The sequence below is a fragment of the Haemaphysalis longicornis genome, unplaced genomic scaffold, assembly GCF_048455015.1.
Source record: "Haemaphysalis longicornis isolate Haplotype H1 unplaced genomic scaffold, Haemaphysalis longicornis Haplotype H1 scaffold_2, whole genome shotgun sequence".
NCBI lineage: Eukaryota > Metazoa > Arthropoda > Arachnida > Ixodida > Ixodidae > Haemaphysalis > Haemaphysalis longicornis.
Genome location: NW_027526295.1, coordinates 37509519 through 37531687, shown reverse-complemented (window position 1 = coordinate 37531687; position 22169 = coordinate 37509519). Strand labels below are relative to the sequence as shown.

The 22169-nt window shown below is 46.3% G+C and overlaps 1 protein-coding gene, 1 non-coding gene and 1 pseudogene across 2 annotated transcripts; 1 reads left to right on the top strand and 2 right to left on the bottom strand.

The window, feature by feature from the left end:
- Positions 1-2486: 2486 nt before the first annotated feature.
- Positions 2487-2558, top strand: Trnai-uau (transfer RNA isoleucine (anticodon UAU)). The gene has a single exon. It is a non-coding gene; the product is annotated as a tRNA-Ile (tRNA).
- Positions 2559-10419: 7861 nt separating this feature from the next.
- LOC144167061 (uncharacterized) lies at positions 10420-11720 on the bottom strand. Its single transcript, XM_077696453.1, has 5 exons — positions 11697-11720; positions 11425-11601; positions 11131-11337; positions 10877-11074; positions 10420-10698 (listed from the first exon to the last, which is right to left on the bottom strand). The coding sequence occupies exons 1-5, from the start codon at positions 11718-11720 to the stop codon at positions 10420-10422; spliced, it is 885 nt and encodes a 294-aa protein (XP_077552579.1).
- Positions 11721-14540: 2820 nt separating this feature from the next.
- LOC144167910 (uncharacterized) lies at positions 14541-15245 on the bottom strand (annotated as a pseudogene).
- Between the last annotated feature and the right edge of the window lie 6924 nt (positions 15246-22169).

The following is a 22169-nucleotide window of genomic DNA, read 5'->3' as shown; positions in this document are numbered from 1 at the left end:
CCATGGGTTTTGTTTGTTTGTTTCTTACTTTCTTCCGTACAGGCGCAAACGCCCTGACGCAGTGCAACGCAATATTTTTGAACCTTGACCATAAAGTGTCGACGTCATCCTCCGAGAAACAACTATCCAAGTGAAAGGCTAGGTAGTCAATAATACTCGTGTCATCTGCATTTTGAAAGTCCGGAACATACGCGATACTTTTTTTAACTTTTGGTTGTTGTACATCAGTCTTCAGTAGAACAGAGACAAGTTTATGGTCAGACATTCCGTTTTTTAATACAACATCATAATCCGCGAATCGGCCATCAAGAAATACTAAATCTAGTACAGATTGCGCAACTTCTGCTACGCGCGTGTTGTCTTTTACGACTTGCGTTAGGTCATGGCAGAAAGCCAAATCGAGAAGAAGTTCGCTATCTGCCCGTTGATAAGAATCAAAGCTAAGTATGTCCCAATTTATTTGTGGTAAGTTAAAATCTCCAGCCAGTATCAGTCGCTGGCTGCGCGTTTTAGCGCTATCCAAATACTGCTGAAGTTCCACGAGGTACTCGACTGGAGAGTTAGGCGGTCTGTATATTGCACCTAGTAAAATAAGCATGTTTCCAAAGTTAATTTGACACCAAGCGCTTTCGTGGTTTGGGATGCCGGGTAGCTGGATGAATTCGATATCTTCTTTAAGTATTATCGCCACTCCACCTGCTTTAGATCCACGATCCGTACGTATTACGTTATAACCCGGTGGTACAAACTCGCTGTCGAGAATTTCCAGCCGTAACCACGTTTCAGTAACCACAACTATGTGCGGATCATGACTGAGTAGTACATGCTCAATTTCTGTACTTTTGTTTACCACACGTCTAGCCTTAAAATTGACAAGCCTCAGATCCGTCGATTGGGGGAGGGGATCGGGTCAATCTTCGCCTGATACAGGAACATCTTTCTTGACACGGCGAATTTTCACTCGAGTGTCCTTAGAAAAGTCCCAGCAGTACAGATCATTTTCGATGAGTAGCTTATCACGCTCTAGGCGCACTTTCTTTCCCTCCTCTTTTTCTTCCAATGCCGATTTTCAGAGAAGCTTGCGCTTGCGCAAAGTATCCTTAGAATAGTCATCAGCAACAAACAAACCCGTATCTTTTAATTTTTTACAGTTCGAAAATATTTTATGCTTTTCGTTGTAATCATAAACCTGTAGAATGACTGGTTGTGGTCGTACGTCATCGCCAGGAGCTGATTTCCTGATTGTTTTCCCAATCCGGTGGATTCGTTCAAGTTATGTTATAGTGACACCAAGTTTTTGCTCAAACATTTCAGTTATAACCTTACGGTTGAGGTCACCTGAGGTTTCTTTTTCGCTCTCTGGAATACCGAAGACTATCAGGTTATTCCGCCTACATCTATCGTCTAAATTATACAGTCTTTCTTCTTGTTTTTCGAAAGCTTTGTTCATATCGCTAACTGTCTTTTGCAGCTTAGTTATACTATTTGCTTTGTTTCTGCAAAGATCCATGACTTTTAACTTCTGAAGTCTGTCATTTAGTTTCCCAAGGTCTGATTGTATGATTTTCTGCCCTTCACAAAGTTCTTTCAGCAACACCTTTGTATCAGGCTTGTCAAACGCTGATAATAGCTCACGCATGTCCTTCGTGTATGTAACATCTTTTTTCAGGAACGTTACTACAGGATCCCCTTGCGCCGCCTTTCCCCATTCAAGAACTGACAACACCGCAGTGAGTTCGGTAGCAGTGCAATCAAATAGGACCAGTGGGGCAGATAACTTGATACTAAATTACACACCTGCAACATGTACAAGCGTAGGTTAGGCTGGCGTTCCTTGTGCACTGCCGCCAAACTGAGGGGTGCATCAGTCTCACTGCCTTTTATGTTGCAGCAGGCCTAGGGGCGCAGTCGTCGCCGTCACGTGTTGAAGCGCACGTCGTAGATTCCGGTGAAAGGTGACAACTGAAGTAGCCAACACCGACGCTGAACCCGAGATTGCGACGATTCGCGTCTCAGATAGCCAAATTGGTAAGGCATTTCAGATCTAATCGAAAGGCGTCGGTTCGGTACCCACCCTGGGCGCGTGTTTTCGTTTCTTTCTTTCGTATATTTAAAAAAATGTCAACTTATTTAACGGTAGTAAAAAAAAGGAGCCTAACCACACCCCTATGCCTCATTTGGTGTTGTAGTCTACCGAACTACCTTTCTGTATTTCCTCAACGAGCCCCTCATTTTCTTACTATATTATTCTGCGAAAGCCTAGCGAGGCTCTTGGTTCTAGCAGCCTTCGTGCCTAGGTAGCATAAGAGGGCTTCCCGCCAGTTACCCGCTCATGACAGGCTGTAGACGTTCGAGTCACGCCCCGGGGGTTGAAAAGAAGGTTCCCTTTTCCCCGTGTAGTCAGAGTGGCGCTGGCTACCATCCTCAAGCGTCAGATACTCTTCTAGTAAATATAAATAGCCCGGAAAGTGAAGGAGAACACAGGCGCCCAGATAGCCGAATTGGTAAGGCATTGGAGATATAATCCAAAGGCGTGGGTTCGGTCCCCACTCTGGGTGCGTGTTTTTCTTCCTTTCTTCCGTATATTTGAAAATGTTAACTTCATTAGCCGGAGTAAAAAAAGAGCCTAACCACACCGCTATGCCTCCTTTGGCGTTGTAGACTGCCGAACTATCTTTCTGTATTTCCTCAACGAGCCCCTCATTTCCTTACTATATTGTTCTTCGAAAGCCTACCGAGGGTCTCGGTTCTGGCAGCCTTGATGCCTAGGTAGCATAAGAGGGCTTCCCGCCAGTTACCCGCTCATGACAGGCTGTAGACGTTCGAATCGTGCCCCGGGGGTTGAAAAGAAAGTCCCCTTCTCCCCGGGTAGTCAGAGTGGCGCTGGCTACCACCCTCAAGCGTCAGATACACTTCTAGTAAATATAAATAGCCCAGAAAATGAAGGAGAACACAGTCGCCCAGATAGCCGAATCGGTAAGGCATTCGAGATTTAATTGAAAGGCATGGGTTTAATCCCCACTCTGGGTGCATGTTTCCCTTCCTCCCTGTCTCGCTTGCTGCGGTGAACAAACCACACAATAATGTTTTGTGCATCGGAGTTCTTCGTGGGCACCCAGTGACACGTGTCGATGTCTGTGCTATCAACTTCGATGCCAACGCTCTTGCCTATATGCTGGATGATGGTGAGAGGGTCGTTGTCAGTTGGCACGCATTTCATCTCAAGATTATTAAGGTGTTGGTATCGTTCTAGGTCCTCGCACTTGTTCGCCAGCCTGTCATTGTCAGATTTTAGGTCCCGGTTTTGCTTGACAATCTCATTCAGTTCTTGTCTCAGTTTTTTATTTCGTTGGTTGCTGTCTTTACGCCATTGCAGACGTCAGTGCCGAACGAAATAGGCTTTTTCAGTTCATCAAATTCCGTCCTTAGATCACGTGTGAACTTGTCAAACGCTGATAATAGCTCACGCGTGTCCTTCGTGTCTGTAACATATTTTTTCAGGAACCTTACTACTGGCTCCCCTTGCGCCGCCTTTCCACATTCAAGAACTGACAACACCGCAGTGAGTTCGGCAGCAGTGCAATCAAATACGACCAGTGGGGCAGATAACTTGATACTAAATTACACACCTGCAAAATGTGCAAGCGTAGGTAAGGCTGGCGTTCCTTGTTCACTGCCGCCGAACTGAGGGGTGCGTCAGTCTCACTGCCTTTTATGTTGCAGCAGGCCTAGGGGCGCAGTCGCCGCCGTCAAGTGTTGAAGCGCACGTCGTAGATTCCGGTGAAAGGTGACAACTGAAGTAGCCAACGCCGACGCTGAACCCGAGATTGTGACGATCCGCGTCTCTTCTCCTCCCCAGTCAGGATGCCCAGGAAACCAATGCTGCAAAAGGTGGCAAGCGTAGTTTAGCCTGGCGTTCCTTTCGCACTGCCACCGAACTGAGGGGTGCGTCCTTTTCGCTACATATTATGCTGTAGTAGGCCTAGGAGCGCAGTCGTCACCATCACGTGTTGAACCGCACGTCGTAGATTCCGGTGAAACGTGAAGACCGAAGTAGCCACCACTGACGCTGAATCCGTGATTGGGACGATCCGAGTCCCTTCTCCTGCCCAGTCAGGATGCGCAGGAAACCAATGCTGCAAAAGGTGGCAAGCGTAGTTTAGGCTGGCGTTCCATGTGCACTGCCGGCTGCCGGTGCTGCTGCCGGTGCACTGCCGGTGCACTGCAGGCTCGTATTCCTTGCACCCAATTTGGCTTTTCGTCTCTCACCTCGTACATATAGGACATCAGCCATTAGCAGTCTTTATGTTGAAACCAATGAACCACCACTTACATACAAAAGAACCATGCTGGCATGCTCATACATCCAAATGATCCGTTCACTACCGAAGCATTTGGGCTATCCCATAGTTACGAAGTGCCTGTCTAGGACACAATTTAATAACAGACCCCAAGCTATTAGACCACTGCTCCTTCACATTGAAGAGAAATGCCAAGAAGTTAGTATGCTGGACCCATTGTGTGGGACTGCCCAAAGAACAAAACAACTACCACTTGGTATACGTTCCCTGCTGTGTGCGATTTTACGCTGACACACTTTAAAAAAACACCACGTGAACACATATTACAGTGGTATTTGAAACTGAACGGGAAATACGAAGGCTACACTTCATCTTACACAGAGGGTTCCAAAACATCATGCTATACTGGGAGTGCAATAATACAAGGTAAATGGGAGCAGGTGATCATTCTATTTCAGTGCGCATCGGTTTTCACAGCGCAGTCTTATGCAACTGCTGTCCCTGTAGAAAGAATAAGGAAGGAAGCATTCTGAAAAGTGTTATCTTCACAGACGCGCTCAGCGCGGTCACAGCCCTACATTACAAAAATGCAGATAAACCGATATAGCAGACATAATACAGAATTTAGTGACAGCAAAAACACAGGGACAGAAAATTAAGTCGTGCAGGTTTCCTAGCTATGTGGGGATCAATGTTAATGAGAGAGCCGATAAATGTACTGCACAGGCTGGTAGCAAAACTTTAAAACAAGTAGATATTCCTCATAGCGACTGTATGAAATTTATACAGGATAATCTCAGAGAAACATGGCAGTCCTCATGGGATAACAAAACAAACAACAAATTTCACGTAGTTAAACTCACTAAAGCAGAGTGGGAATCAAGGAAGCACGAAGAACGTGTGACAGAAGTTATGTTTGCTGTCCCGCATTGGACATACACATATGACGCATAACTTCCTTCTAATGAAAGAAAATAAACCGAGATGTTAGGAATGCGACCAAGAGCTAACCGTAAACCACATGTTCCTCTGATGTACAAAATTCAAGGTCCGGAGAAAAAAGCATTTCAGCCGGTTCTACGTCGAACACATTCCATATCACCCCAGTTTATTTTTTAGGAGAAAACGCTCTTTTTACAATTTCCTCCGTTTTTATTTTTATAAAAGAAGCAAGACATGTAAACAGGCTGTAACGCTGTAAGTGCTGTAACAATCAGTTATCCACAAAATGCACAAAACGTTCTGTTTGGCGCATGATAGCCTAAGTTGCTTATGTGCCATGAAACAGCACACAACGCACAAAACACATACAGCTTCCTCAAAAGCTTCGTATTTGAAGAAAAATTTGTCCTGGACCAGGATTCGAACCCGAGACCACCACCTAATTGCAGCAGTCGCTGTACCAACTAAAGCTAACCACGATTTGTTTTATTATCTTTTGCACACACATAGTACAAGTCACGGATAAACTACAAACTGCCTGGCAAACTTTGGCTGAAGGAAGGACCTAACATCAAATCTACACAGCTCTTCCAAAACAAGAAGCCATTCAAATTGGGAGTCCTGTAACTTGTACACTTCTTACAACAGCCGGACATTTTGAGCAAAATACTTGCTTACAGTGAAAGCATTCGGGTCCGCATGTCGCAGAGCCAATCTGGACCTCCAAATGGCATGTAACGCTAGCGCCATGATCATATCTTATGGGACTTCAGCTTCGCGTTCAACCGGAAGTTGCCGAATGCCATGCGCTGAAATCGGCAGGTCTTTCTTTAACGTTCTCTGTAAGACATCCCTAAAATGCTGGCGCTGCCATTTTATCACACGCAATAACACACCCTGCCCAGGGCCAGAACTCAACATTTCACGATTACGTAGTGCGGGGAACAGCATCTCCATCAAATTATATTAAGGGTGTTTCTCGAAACAGTGGGAAACTCTGCTGAAAATCTCACAGCAAGAAACCGAAGCGACTCAACCACTTCCTTCATATAGCCTTTCACGCCACCACATGTATCCCTTACAGAAGAAATAGTATACATAGTCAACGCATTTACTACTGTAATCTGCATTAAAGTGCATGTGAGCTAACGACGAGGCTTGTCGTTTGTAGCGCGAGAGCGAATTGCTCACGAACTCGAAGTGAAGGACAGGTGTTAATCGACCAGATTTGGGGGAAATCCCCGAGGTGGAGTAATTTTCTGCGGAAAAAAGTTTGACATCCCCCTCAATGCAGCCGTACGACTACAAAGGAACGCTATACAGCTTCCTCAGAAGCTTCGCAGTTACAGAAAACTTCGTCCTGATCAAGAATTCGAACCCGGGACCACCGCTTAACCGAAGCAGTCGCTCTACCAACTGAGCTAACCAGGATTTTTTTATTGCCTGTAACTATAATGAACCAAACACACACACCAACACACAAGACACCTCACCAACTCATTTCTTATATACTGTGCCTAGAATGTCCTTAAACATGCCAGAATATCAAGCACGCTTGCCCATTCCCGCGGGTCATGCTGGGCATGATACACATCGAGTATGTAGCACACAGTTTCAATAAAATGTTTCCTTGCCGAGCGGGCATGGGAGTCTCATTGGCGACAACTGAGCTAGCCAGGAGCTGGTAGTTTGTAGCACGAGAGCGAATTTAACAAGAACTCGATGTGAAAGACAGCTGTTAGTTTATCAGATTTGGGGAAAATCCCCCAGCCGGAATAAGTTTGTGGAAAGGAAAGTTTGACGTCCACCTCATTGCAGCGGTATGGCTACAAAGTAAAGCTAAACAGCTTCTTCAAAATTTTCGCAGTTGAAAAAAATTCGTTCTGGTCAGGGATTCGAACCCGGGACCACCGCTTAACCCGAGCGGTGGCTTTACCAACTCAGCTAACCAGGAGTTTTTTTCTTTGTGCATGGGAACTTTAGAAACCTTTAGAAGGCTATATACTTAACATACAATAAAAACACACTAACAGACAGCAAAGCTCAAGGGCGTCAGTCGAGCAAAGATCAAAACTCAGGCAAGCAAACACACGCATCCAAAAGAGTCAGACTAGTTGTTTGTAGTCCGAGACCGCATTGATGAACAACTCGAATTGAAGGACAGGTGTTAATTGACCAGATTTAGGTTAAATTCCAAAGTTGGTGTAAGTTTCTGCAAAGGAACGTTTGACATCCACCTCAATGCAGCCGTGCGGCTACAAAGGAAAGCCCGCAGCTTCATAAGAAGCTTTGCTGTTGAAGAAAATTTTGTTCTGGTCCAGGATTCGAACCCGGGACCACCGCTTAACCGGAGCAGTCGCTCTACCAACTGAGTTAACCAGGGTTTTTTTCTTTATAGACTGTAACTATACAGAACAAAACACACACACGAACACACGACACCTCACCAACTCATTTGTTATCTACTGTGAGTACAATTTCTTTAAACGTGCCAGAATATCAAGCACGCTTGTCCACTCCAGCGGGTCATGCTGGGCTTGATACACATTGTGTATGCAGCACACAGTTTCAATGAAATTTCCTCTTACCGGGCGGGCAGGGGAGTCTCAATTGTTGACAACTGAGCTAACCCAGAGGCTAGTCGTTCGTACCGTGAGAGCGAATTGATCAACAACTCGAAGTGTGGTACAGGATTTAATCGACCAGATTAAGGGGAAATCCCGGAGGTGGAATCAGTTTCCGGAAATGGACGTTTGACATCCATCTCAATGCAGCCGTACGGCTGCAAAGTAAAGATAAACAGCTTCCTCAGAAGCTTCGCAGTTGAAAAAAATTCGTCCTTGTCCAGGACTGCAACCCCAGACACCGGTTAACTGGTATTGCACGCGACTACAACGGAAACCTCCGGGCAAAAGGTGCAATCCCAGCAGAAATAGGTCATTATATTTTAGGGCGGTTTTTATCTGGCCCACATCCGAAGCTTTCATAGTGCTAAAGCGACTTCACTATAACATTTAAAGATGCGGCAGGCACATCCATTTGTGTGGCAGCAGTAGAGGGAAAGGGACCGTTCATACGGCCTAAAAATCTTCTTCATAATTGAAGGGAAAGTTGTTGGAGGTGGACCTTTTCAGCGTATGTTCACCTTTGATGGGAAATGTCTTCAGCCGAGTACCCATTCTTCAGGAATTGCATTCCAAAATATACACAGCAGAAACAGCGGCCCCGACCCTAACTCTATAGGTGGGTTAGGCAGCTGTGCCCCGCCGCAATGCACTTACCGCTTCGTGTTGGTCATGCAGGAATTCCCGGCAATGGTCCTGCACATACTGCTTCCCACTCTGGCGAATTCTTTGTTGAGATTTGCTTGGAACGGGACGCTCCCCCCTTGTGAAAGCGAGGCAGGTAGCGACCAAGAAGCTATCGCGGGGCTGCACCACTGCTGGCAACAACGCAACCGGACCACCCAACCGTCACTTCTACCTGGACAGCACCATCGCAGCCAACATCGTCGCTCCCCCCAGCTAAAAACGAACAACGCCCGTCGGCAGCAGTTCTTAGGCTACGGAGCTGTGCCACGTCGCAGCGCCCTTACCACTTCGCCTTGGTCTATGAGGCTGTCATGTGCACGTTACCGAAAAAAGTAACACTGTTACAGTTACAATTATCTAACCCAGAAAAGTAACTGTGTTACAGTTACAGTTAAAAATTTTCCAAAAGCAACTAGTTACATTTACAGTTACTACAAAAAAGTAACGTCGTTACTTTTCCGTTACTGTATAAAACTAGGTATTAGCAGAGTCCTTCAATTTTTTTACTAGTCACGAAACTTCGGCGCTCGTTTCATATCGGGCCCGCGGGCGCCACTACTGGCGCCACCGTCGCACGAAGGTCATCCAGCCACCGCGCGTGCGGCATATTTGCCGGCTCTTGGCATGAAAACGCTCATTGTTTTTGGTCTCTGCGCGCTGAGTTTTTTTTTTCTCGTACTTTTTAGCGATGAATCGCCCAATTATTGTGCATACCACCTGCCTCAAATGAGGCTTTATTTTTCCGAATAAATCACCGCAGACCTCGGCCGCGAACGGCAACTGCTTTCGCGTCTTCGGGCGCAAGCGCTGTGCCGTCGTGTTTACGGAATTTAAAGCACCTTTAGTTTGTTTCCTTAAAGAAAACTTTGCAACACGCTGTTCAATCATTGCAGAAAAGGAAGCGCAAAATTTTATCACATGCTACAAAAAAATTTCAATATTACGAAGGGAGACAAAAGAGCGTGGTCCAGCGTACAAAAATTTATTCTTTGCGCTGTGATGTGTAGCACACGGAGGAAACAGAATATTGCCACGCAGCCAAGACAAACGCGAAGTTCTTCTGAATGAAGTTTATGAAAGCGAACTAATGCTCTGCAAAAGATTAGAATGAAACACAAACGTCGAAGAAGCCGTACGCAGCGTGACCTGCACAGATGACGTCGATAAAGTCTGAGTCACGCGTCGTTTGCCATGCATGAATTACTCTAGTGCCGTTATGAATTTTAGATCCGTGGAAATAGGGTTGAGAATATTGTCGAACAAAAAAGAAATCAAGTTAGTGGCAAGGTGACAACCTTTCCATATCAAACAATATTGCCCGACGCGACGTATGACAAAAAGATCAAACTGGCGCTTGGGTTGGAACACCAGATAAAAAACCGGAAGCGGCCACGCGCGGTTACAAAACACAAAAAACGAATCCTAAGCGATAGTTCATGGAAATTATAAAAGTGCAAGCACAAAGACACCAGAAAGTTCTTTATTTTTGCATGCGAGCCTGAGCGCAAGGTTATACAAATCTGAAAACAAGTAAAGAAACACAGCTGCTATTTCATTGATAAAACAAAAATCCGCCTTTAAGTGAGCCTTGTACAATTATAGGTCCAGGAGGCTCGCAAAAGGGTGCATTGCTTTTACACTCCTCCTTCACTTTGGCTTTCTCCCTCCACCAGCTGGGCATGTTGCTCGCTTTGTCACACGTGATTGCTTATTTTTTTCGCGTGTGAAAAAATGCAGGCGGCACCGAAGGAAAAAGTCGGTGGGGCAGCCGACAGTAGCTGAAGCTGTACGATTGTCCAGCAAAACCTGCTAAACAATGTCCATGTACACACCAGCACACGCAGTTTGCTTTACCGTAGCTTGTTCTACATGTTCTTCAGCAATTTGAAGGAGGTTAGCAGTTTGGTGGAGGGGACCTGAAGGTAACCTCTCGACTTCACAAGAATGAGGTTACTTGGTGACCGTTGCAAGCCTTTCAAAAACTCCAGGCAGACTGTGCAGCACATGCTAGAAAATGTTTGGGTAACATATCCAGCCAGGTAGTCTAAAATGCACTCCTTTGGAGACAAGTCCGTAAGGGCCTCTTCCTCGCTCGCAGTTGGCGCCAAAAGAACGTCATCCACGAGAATGGCCAGGGAGTGAACCTGAAATGAGAATTTTCTTTTGCTTGCATGCACGTTCGTGGAAAAATATCACGCACACGTAAATGATGAACTTTGTGCATATTCTGAGTGAACATCTGTTGAGCAGCTCTCCGACGGAAAATATATTCGAGTTGGAGAAACTATCAATAGCTGTTTTGTTTTCAATATGGCATCATACATGATTGACAGGAGCAGCTTCCTTGTTAAAGAGGTCCTGCAGCCTGAACAGCAACTGTGGCCCGTCACCATCAACTGATGCCCGCTTCGGTGGGCGGACAAGGTTGTTGACCGAAAGCATTCGGTATATGAAGAGGAACTGTTGAACCGTTGGCTGCCCTCTGTCACCAGCAACGTGTCTCGCAATGCCAAAAAACCTCTGAAAGTGAGACAACAGATTAGTCAATGCAGAAATAAAAAAGCTTACATGTTTACCTCAAGAGGATTCTGTCTGAAATTTCCCACCAGCACATATCGAAAACCTGAGGCCAGAAGGTTCTCCACAAGTGCGATAGTACTGAGTAGGGTTACTCGCAGCACTTCAGACGTGGGTTTGGTGAGGAAGCAGGCTTGTCTTTGCTTCGGCAAACTCTCAATGTAATCACAACACTTGTTCAGCCATGTCACGTTCTCTTTTAGTGTCTATAAAATAATCATGTTACGTGTGTAACAATAAATAAAAGCATGATAGCTACAATAAAATATAAAGTCTCGAGTGGTATTTCTCACTACAATGTGCTCCGCTTCATTATACTGCACGTGTTGTGGCCTGCGAGAATTCAAGCAGTCAAACAGGCCGTTCATTCGTCTGGTGAATGCCGCGGTCGCCTTTGAATCATGCAGCTCCTTGCACATATCTTGCCTGCTGTAAAACTCCAGTGCAGAAGCTGTAGATTCACTAAAGAACTGAAAATAAAAAAAAAATCAGTAAGCTCTGGCTAAAGGAGTAGAATTCCCAAACATACTCCCTGCTGCACGGCAAAAGTCATAATATTACTTACCTGAACCGTAAGTCTCACACTCATTTTCTGGGAGGCATTGGGCATTATGTGGGCTTTTGTCAGTTTATGCACAGCCCGGAGGCCCGCTTGGTCTTCCTCATACCCCAAAAGGAACTTGAAATGATCGTGGTAAACGCCACCCTCTGGCAGCTTGAAAAAAAATTTCAATTATTGTTGCAAATAGTTTGTACAGCACGGTATAGCTTAACCACGCCTCGTTTTTCTTACCAGAAACTTCCCAACCTTTTGAAGGTTGTTTCTTATGCACTTGAAAATGTGCGGTGGGTCGATGACAGTGTAAATCTCTCTTGATAGGTCAAAGGGGTGTTGAAATGAGGTTTGTGGGTTTTTTCTGTCCCCATTTATACCTAGAAGGAATACATTTGAGCATATAACCATACATTACAGCAGTACTGTAGGATTGTTACAGGAAGAAGTTGTTACCCGACGACCTCAAGGCTGACCGGTTGCTTGTAGAATTGTCGCATGTCACAGCTTGGACAACAGCGCCAGAATTTTCCAAGTGCACAATGCACTGCAGCAGCAATTTGGCCACAACAGAACCAGGAGCAGTTTGCGACCAGCCCCCAAGAAAGGGGCGAAACAGGAACACCAACACATGATCAGCGTCTTTCTCGTTATCCCCTGGCCTGGTGTGTTCAGCAAAGAGTACTTTTCCAAGCAGGGCCATATCAGATTCTCTGACATGCATGCTTTTGCGTACACTCATCTCATCAAACATGAGTACTCCTGTAAAAAAGAAATGGCTTAGGAACAATGTCAAAAGCCACAGGGGCTGATTTTAATTTCAAATATAGTTATTGCTCCAAACCTCGTCGTTCTCTCTCTGGGACCGCTGCAAGCTTTTCGTTCAGAACAGCAAACAAATTTGCATCAAACCCAAAGTCCGCTTTCAGGTTCTTCATGTAAGTGTACAGTCTGTGGGAGTTAAGGAGAGGAAGAAATGCGTTCTCATGAAGGAACGTGTACACAGACGTCGTCAGAAGGAGACAGTCATATAGCCATTCTTTCCTGTACCTAAAGAGAAAAGTATGAAACTGTTCTCACATTTTGAAGCATGCTACATAGTGGGCCTGCAGGATAAAAAACGTGCGTGCAGTGCATTTGGAATTACATGCATGTACATGACACAGACAAGATGTTTTATATGCTTGCATAACGTGCGTGCACCAGACACCAAAAATAGTAGAGTGGGCTCATCCTACTCAAACACATGCATTAAATAATAAAGTTGTTTCACAATGCATTTCACATGTATTTACAGTAGCGAATATGCTAAAAAGATGCAAGCACATTATACCAGGTTCATGCATAGGTGCTTCAATGATACTCCATGTCATGACATGCTGTGTGCTGCTTTCGAACTGCATGCGCTTAAAGCCCAATAAACAGTGGCACAGAGAAACCATGTTCAGGATCAATTCATGCAATGTGGTGTTTCTTTGGCATATCGTTTGTTATGCAACCCTAGCATTTGACACGTTGCAAACATGTGCGGCGCATTCCGCAACCTTGCTGTATGGGCAATAAGAACATGTATAAGAAGTCATTCATGTGTATTTGTATTCAATCTCAATAAGCAGCAGACACTGCAAAGTGAGACTGTTAGCACATTAACGGATAAAAGGAATGCTCTGGAGAGCAAAGACAATTTTTATTTGAAACTGCTGGAATACAGTCAAACCCGTTTATAGCGAACTGCAATTTGCACCGAGATGAGTTCGATATAGCCGAACCCACCTATAACGAGCTCATTGTTACTAGTTCGCAATCCGCGGGAGCCCCCCGGCTCCTACCCAACTCCGCCATCCACGTATGCAGAAACAACACAGTACAGTAGCCATTACCAGACCAAAATAACCCATTTATTGCAATTATCAAAGCTACTTTCCGCCTTAACTGCCCACGTTTAAAAAAAAAAGAAACAACGGTGATTTTTGTTTTCCCTTTCGTTTTGGCGGCTTCAACTAGCATAGCCTTATCTCAAAAATCAACGAAGCACTGGCGGAGCACATCAACTGCCGAAAGCGCTTCATTATAAGCGTCGGATGAATTTCACTGGAGACATCCTTGGGAACGTTGGTGAGCTCTTCCCACAGTTCACCGATGCTGTTGTCTTGGTCCGCACTCACTGACTGGGCGGGTTCCGTCGCGAATCCCGCGCATCGGAAACAGTTCCGGAAAGTATCGGGCGTCACGTCGCTCCGTGCGAGGCGCAATGTCAGTCGCGGCTCTTGCTCCGTGGTCGGGACCAATCCCCATCTCAATCGCCGCTCCGAGATGATGCATTTCGGCGGCCATTCTAGGTGCCCAGAGTTCGATATATCGGATGTGAACTTCGTTATAAGGAATATGTTTCCCGTGTATTTCCGTAACTGAAGTATTTTTGTTCGATATATAGCATAATTCGCTCTATCCGGATTCGTTATAGCTGGGTTTGACTGTAATAACAAATAGGTGGTGCTGCATCATAATCGATGTGGTGACACGCATATGGCCTGTGGAATCAATATTCTCAACATGCCCTAGGAATATTAACATTAAAGTGTATTTTCAGCGAAGAAGGATGGTGGGGTAACCTACAGAACCAAATTTGACATCAAAATACACCAACACTGCTCCCAAACATCATACACGCGCTGGCCTATTTTCTAAACTTACCTCGCAGCTTTCGCAGACTTGGTGTTCGCCTTCATCACGCACTGATCAAAAATCAACTTCATGCGGGCCGACATTTTTTGATGGCTTTCCTCAAGCTTTTTGTGCTTGCTCGCTTGCACTCTCATCTTTGCCAATTTTGTTTGACACAAGGTGAGGTGCTGTTTAGTTGCTCGAAGTTGACACTTCAGCAGTATAACCTCGGCGAGAGGGCTGGTAAATTGAACTGTTTGGCACGCCGAGTCCGAAGTGCGCGTTGACCCCTCGCCGACAAGATCTGTGGGCAGCGCAATATCTGCAAAAAGATTTGAAAAATCGTTTCAAATAGCGCATTTTCAGCTCACACACTGCTTCGAAAGTTTACCGATATAATCACTGCATGGGCAAGAAACTTAAAACAACATTGGACGTAAACTCACCTTCATCACACGACGTGGCATCCGACGTGCCTGGTTTGGCGTGAACGTCTTGTGTACGGGCACATGAGGACGATTCACGACGTCGCTTCGCTGGAGGCCTTCTTGTCAGGGTCCGTGACCGCTGCTTCGGCTTAGTCAAATACGCTGGCAAGCCGTCAAACCTCCTTGGAATGGCACCAGCCTTCAGAAGCAGCTTGTCGCGCGGAAGGGACACTTTTTCACCATTTACAACAAATTCATCTGCACGGACAATGTCACTGTCATCGAAATGCTTCTCGCACACTCTCACATACTTAGAATCGAAGCAAAAGTCTCCCGTTTGTTGCGTTGGAATGGTGCGCTTCCATTTGTCACGCAGAACGCCGTCGCTGAGTAAACAGAACAAGAAAACTTTTTCTGTTTTGCCCTTGCACCCCGAACGACATCCCGGGACACAACACACGTTCGGCATCGTCGCTGCACTAACGCCGCATCACCACAGTACGATATGCACGTTTCCCACCAAAGCAAACACAACTCGCAGCGTCGATCGAGCCAGCGCAACGCCGCCCGACCAGCCCGACGAGTGACCTCAGTGAGATGATGGCGCCACCGCGCGGCACCCAAGCGCATCATATGAAGCTCTCCCATTGAGTTACGGAGCAGCTTCGGGACCAGTAAAAAATTGAAGGACTCTGGTATTAGCTAAAAAGATTTCGCTTATTTAATAGAAATGTACGAAGCCATGCAGGTAGTAAAAATTACAACTAGTAAAGCCTCCACGAGCGGATCCTAAAATGATGCACCCTCATGCCCAAACAAACAATCCTTGTGTACGCCTCATTTTTTTATTACGGAAGTATTGCTATTCATCATAAGGAACTTTATTTTTTGGTTGCTGTACTCTTACTGCAAGAAATTTATTTGCAAACATCACTGTAGCATACGATTAGTTACTTTTCAAAGTTGGAATCAGAAAGGCCGAACTTATACTATACCGAGTTGGAGGACAACACAGCCGAAACATTCTTTCAATGTCAACTTAATTTATTTTCGCCTACAATGCCGTAGCTTGACCACCTTGCGTAGTGATAAAGAATGGGAAAAATGGGGCGGAGGTGGCGGATTCACGGAAGGCCCCTCGAGGAAAAGGAAAACGGACATGGGAGTTCATCGGTTGTCTAGGTTTTTTTGAAAGATACTCAAAAAAGCGCTTCGTTAACTTTTTATTTCGTACTTGTGGTTGGAGACGGCGACCAATTTGAGCCTTCGACGAAGCGATGTTTGCCCGTGGGCCCTCGGAGTCGTTCTCCCGCCCCAAAACCCAGCCACCCCCATCCCCAGAAAGAGACAAGATATTTCCAAAGGTAATAGAAGCTGAAATGAACACTTTACAGTCCCCCCCCCCTTCCTCCTCGGTCCTTCCTTCCCCCCCGTCCTCACCAAGGCGGATTTTGCCGTCTCGACCGAAAACAACTGCTTTTAGAATCCGAGCCTCCCACAGCAATCACATCGCCCATCCCAGGAACCAACCCCTCCCTTCATTTGCTTTGAGGCGTAGGCCGAACGAAGCACGCCCATGTATTCCTTGCACTCAACATTCAAAAGCAGATGTAGCTACTGTTTTCGTTTCGCCTACAGCCCTCGAAACGAAGTCGCGGGGCTTTCAAAGAACATTTCTTCGTGCAGTGGCAGCGTGGTCAGATGTCTGCCGGCCAAGGTGCTGGCTGGTGTGAGGGCACTCGGGGGCCACCATCGTTGGGGTCGTCATATGTTTGGAGGGGCATGAAATTTATTACATCCTCGACCTCGTTCGAGCGCTCGGTACAGCTCGATGAAGCCTCTAGACAAGGGGTGCCAAACGCGTGGTCCCAAATACGGCCAGGAGTCTCTGAAGCGGACAATGGTCGCAAGCAACTGCGACTTGTGAATCGAGAACTCTAAAGCGCGCACAGGGCTGGACGAGCGCGAGGCCGCCGAGAGACTCCCCGCGGCGTTTTCTGATCCTGCAAATGGGGCTGCACGTCGCTAATGAGAAAGCGACGCCCTGACAGGAGTTTTCGAGACTTCCGCGAAAGTGAAAATGTTTCAGTGCGTTGTTCGGCGAAAATGGTGCAGCCGCGCGTCGAACTAATAGGTTAGGGCGCATCAACATGCATCCCCGTGTTCTTAGGCGCGTGTCGGGGCGTGGCCTGGGTGACGGCGATGTCGCGCATCAACATACATCCCCGTGCGCTTAGGCGCGTGTCGCGGCGTTGCCTGGGTGAGAGCAATGTCGCGCTGCTGAGGAAAATACTGCAGCTTAGACTTAAAAAATTTGAGCCCTTAGTAGACCGCGTGGCACACCACGCACACGTGCACGCCTAAACATTTCTAGTCCAGGTGTTTTAAAGCAAAGCTTTTTACCTCTACCCCCCAAGGGCTCTTTTGCGACCATTGGTGTCACCAGATAACTCCAGCGAACAAATAAAAGAAGGCACTGGCACCGCCGGGAATCGAACCCGAAACAAATGGACTAACAAAGCGAGAGCCCGTTGTCTTACCGATTTAGCTACAAGGCCACGCGAAAACGAGGAAGACAGGTGGTGTACTCACCAAGCACATATACGGGTGTACCCCCTGCGTTCTCGCTGAATGCCACGTGAAAGCGTCACGCGACCACTCACGCCCATCTAGCGGCCCAGTGCACACCTTGCTCATGTGCTAAGAGTTACAAAAAGTAAAGGAAGCTCACACCAATGCATGGCATCGCTCTTCTAGTACGCCAATGGGCTAAAGCCTGTGGCCTCCAGTGTTCACGTAAAAAATCACAGCTCCTTGTCGTCCGCCCTCACCCCAAATCAAGGAATACATTCAAATACTCCTTCAGGGCCAGGCCATCACTCCATGCCCCAGCCCCAAGATCCTGGGCCTACATCTCGAGGCTAACACCAAGAGTGTCGTCTCCTTGCAGCGGCTCAAAAACAGCATTAATCAAATCAAACACATGATCAGGCGAGTTGCCACCAAGAAATGTGGCCTAAAGGAATCCGGTACCGTTCGAATAATTGAAGGTTTTGTCCTCTCGAGAGTCACTTACGTCAACCTCATGTCTTCTTCTGAAGAAGGAAGACATAGAGATGCTTTATATATTGCTTAGAAAGGCGGTCAAGCAGGCCATTGGTCTTCTCATGAGTGCGTACACACACAGGCTGCTTAGCACGGGGCTCCACAACACGGTGGAAGAACTCATAGAAGGCCATCTTTGTAACCAAAAGGCCCCACTCAGAAGTGCGGTGGGTAACCGCATGGTTCACCAGATTGTCTGGGCAGCCCAGAATGTAACTCCTTTTGATGTACTCCCAGAGTTTTGGCGACTAAAACTGAAGATGCTCCCTTTGCTTAAAAATATGAACCCCTCACATGACGAAGGTCACCGAAAAGCGCAGGCTCAAGCGGTAAAAACCACCCTCGGTGGGGATCATGCAGTTATCTACACAGACGCCTCCAAACATCGAGGGCAGCAATACGCCATCATCGTGGCTACCTCCAGAACCAACCTCCTTGCGTGTACCTTGCTTAGGGCCCAAGAAATGACGGCAGCCGAAGAGGCAGCCATCACCCTGGCTCTCACTCTACCAGGGGTTCGGAGGGTAGTCACCGATTCCCCGCAAGCCTACTGGAATTACCAGTCGGGTTGGGTGTCCTTACCTGCACCGCGCGTGCTAAAAAACCCCTCCCTAAACGGTTCCATTCAGCCCATCTGGACACCCCCTCACGCTTCAATGGAGGGCAACAAATACGTCCACCCAACAAGCCTGCGCTTTTACCTCTGGTGCTATGGAGCTGCACGAGGACAGTCACCCGCTTGCCACATTCAGGGAGATAACCCAGTATTATCGCCTTCTGAAACAGACCGTACTTTCGCCTTACCCTGACCTTTCCAGAGGACAAAAAACTACCCTACTGCTCATACAATCCGGGCTCCTTCCCACAGCCTACTGGTCTTCAAATATTGCATCCGAATCACTACGACGCTGAATGTAAATTTACTCAGAAGTAGGAACACTCCGCCCCTTAATCGGGGTGAGCTACTTTCGCCCTGAGCACCCTCCTCTCTTTCCGTCAACTACCCAACAAGAGCAATAAGAGATGCTGCTGTTCAGACCCTCTCTACCTACCCAGCTTCAGCGGGTGGACAGAACACAGGCTGCGCGGACTGCATATGGGCCCCACAGCACAAGAAATCACTACCCAGGGCAGCTCTCTGGGCCGTTCAGAAATCTGAACAGTATTTGTTCCTTCTTATCCTACTCCTTGTCTGCCGCAAATCTCGTCACTCCGTCCGCGGTGCAGAGACGTAGAATTCGGATCGTGTAACACCTGGTTGGAGCTTTAATTTTATAAAAAACGTTTGCACTTTTGTGCTACAGCAATACAACTCAACCAAACACCGTTCATGCGTTATGCAGTGATTTAATCTTACCAAGAATATCTCTTTGAAGTAATAAATGGTGTGGATAACTGCATTTCACTTTTCTCTGGTTTTACTATTTGTAGAGCGATGTGAGTGAATTTAAGTGACGTCGCATGGGTAATTGTTATGGGTGCCGTTTACAGCTTTGCTTTGCAACCACATTCAGGGGATGGATTGGCACGATTTTTTTATCCTCTCTTTGATCCATATTGTGCTGTTTCATGCCATTGGATAGTTATTACATACCGTTAACACAAATGGAACAAATAAGCATGCAACACATGCTCCTGATAACGCAAGGTGACAGTTCAAGTTGACGTCCTTGTACGCCACTTGGTCCTACAATAAGTACATTGTTTAGCAGACGTTATTACGCCACTAGATCGGGGTTTACCCAAGGTACATCAATTGCGTTTTTATATTTATAAGGAATGTACTTAATTATGGATGCTTTTAATAAAATATGCCGCTGCTTCATGATGATGACTCGATACTGTTTTAACGCTACCTAGAAATGCTTTTAATAAACAAAATATACAAAGCACAATTTATTTCATCGCCGCTGTAGCTCAAGAATTTACCATGGCTGCGGTCACTGCTTTGCGGCTGTAAACAAAACGCAGTACTCGCATTGAATCAACTACTCAATGCATAAATAAATCAATATAATTTTATTGAAGAGTATGCTGGCAGTATTTCCGTGAATTTGCGAACCTCCGGGATAGCTTTTTTGCGGTGGCTTTCGGCTAAGTGGTTACGTTACGATGTGTTTGTGGCTACAATAAATAAACAGAAAACTATGAAATTATTATGCACAATTCCCCTATCATTGAGAAAGTAGTTGCAAAGCAAATTGTAATGAACGGGCCAAGGATTGGCGTGAAAGTCACGAGTCAGTGGCCAGTGCGTGCGCAAGTAACGTTGCTTTATGCATGACACGAAAGAAGCAGAAGTTACGGCACGAAAGCAACTACGCGAGACGAAAGATATCAGCGTTAAAAAAGGCAAGAGGCTAACGGAAATGTCCGCAATAAAGAAAGCAGACGTCCTACGGGGTTTTGTCGCAGCACCTCGAGGTGTTGAAGTCCCGATGCGTGCGGAGTTGACGAGGACGTCACGGCGAGGCTGGCTCGATGATCGGTTCTAGGCCCCGTCGTAACCAGGCGCGGGACGTCGGGAAGGCATCGTCGACCTTTCCGATGAGTCACGGCTTGAGGACGTAGGAGCGGGTGTGAGCGGAGGGTTCCACCTCCAGGTGAATCCGGACCCGCGCTCTCTCGCCCAGCGCGTCACCAGCTCCAGGCACGGCCAGCCCACGGGTTGTCGGGATCAGCGGCGGACGGCTCTCGGGAACAGCAGTGGTTGCGCTCCGGGTCTTCCCCGTAACGATCATAGGGCCGCGCTCTCAAGCCCAGCTCGTCACAGGCGTCCCCTTATCACCGGCCTGGTTCGGTTTTTCTGCACGCACTCGTTGCAGCTGCGCGCTCGGTCTCCTCTTCCTCTTCGTCCACGCGCACTTCATCACACAAATGTTGCTGAAGCATAGGGAGGTATTTTTTCGAGCTCAAGGTGCTCTTGTTGGGTTACTTTCAGATCCTAGTCATGGTGAGTGGCTGCTTGCGGTACCCTGAAATCCCAAACGCATACAGCGCGCTGCCGCGGAGACAAGTTTGTTACTCAAGAGAAAAATTGAATAGAAATCAGAATATTTAAACAACTTTCAAAATAAATTATTCCTAGGAAAACAATCAGGACTAAAATTTCTTCCCAAATGTAGTTCCCGAACAGCGTTGTAGAGCAATCAAACACCCTCCCTCCGTTACATTCTGGAACTGTAACAGGATATCAATCTCGTGCGTTTGGTTTTATGTAAGTCTTTAATACCAACCTAAATTACTGTTTGTTGTTAAACAACATAGTGTTACATAATGCCTTATAATTTTTATTATTGATTTCCGTAAAATCTACCAAAGATTGATTTGAAGACGACATAAATCATGTCTTTCAGTATGTTGCATACATGTTCGTTATTTGGCCTACTTGTGTTCTAGCATATTTGATAATTTGCTTGCTTGTGACACTTGTTCTGCTTCAGCCACATTTCTTCAGCTGCAGTGTTATTCTATAAATGATTAAGAATCGAGTGTGCCCCATGTCAAGCTGAATATTGCCAAAGACTAAACCGTTCGTCGTTATAGGATTCCTAATGAGGTATCATAAGGTTGAAATTCAGATGACCCACATGGTCTCCTTTCAAAAACTACCTCTTTAACCTGCTTGAAACCGTGAAAAACAGGGCACCGCGATTCATTTCACGAGTTTACAATCGCCTCTTGACTACCCCACGAATAAAACACAATCATTCATTGCAGTATCTCCAAACACAGTGCACAGTAGCCCTCCTGTCTTCCCTCTATATGTTGACTTGGACATCCAGGCCACCACCCTTCCCACTTACAGAAACGTTGCGCATATCTAACGACTACACCATCAATGAAGCATCGCATCCATCTCCTGTAAAACAAAGTCAGTCACTTCACCGGGGCTGCTACGCGCCAGTGCACTCACGAATAATCTTGTGATTTTATTGTCAGTTTATGTGTTCATGAACGTTTCCACGAAAAACCATTAAACATCTGTCTTGATAGCATTGCCTATAGCCCTACAATTCTGTTTCTGACTCACGCTCGTTTCTCTTTCCCTGTTTGAGAATTCTTGTTCTTGTTTATTACTCGTCTTTTGCATACATGCAATCGTTGTAATACTTCCAGTGTTTTGTTTCGTGCATTTGGATTGCTTTATCTGGTATGAATACCCCATTGCGTTGGTATCTCTATGTATTTGTATGTGTATCTGTCTTGATAATATTCTAAAAAGTCCTTCCACTTTGTTTCTGAGTTATGCTGGTGTATTTTTCTTGTTTTAAAATTTCTGTGCTTC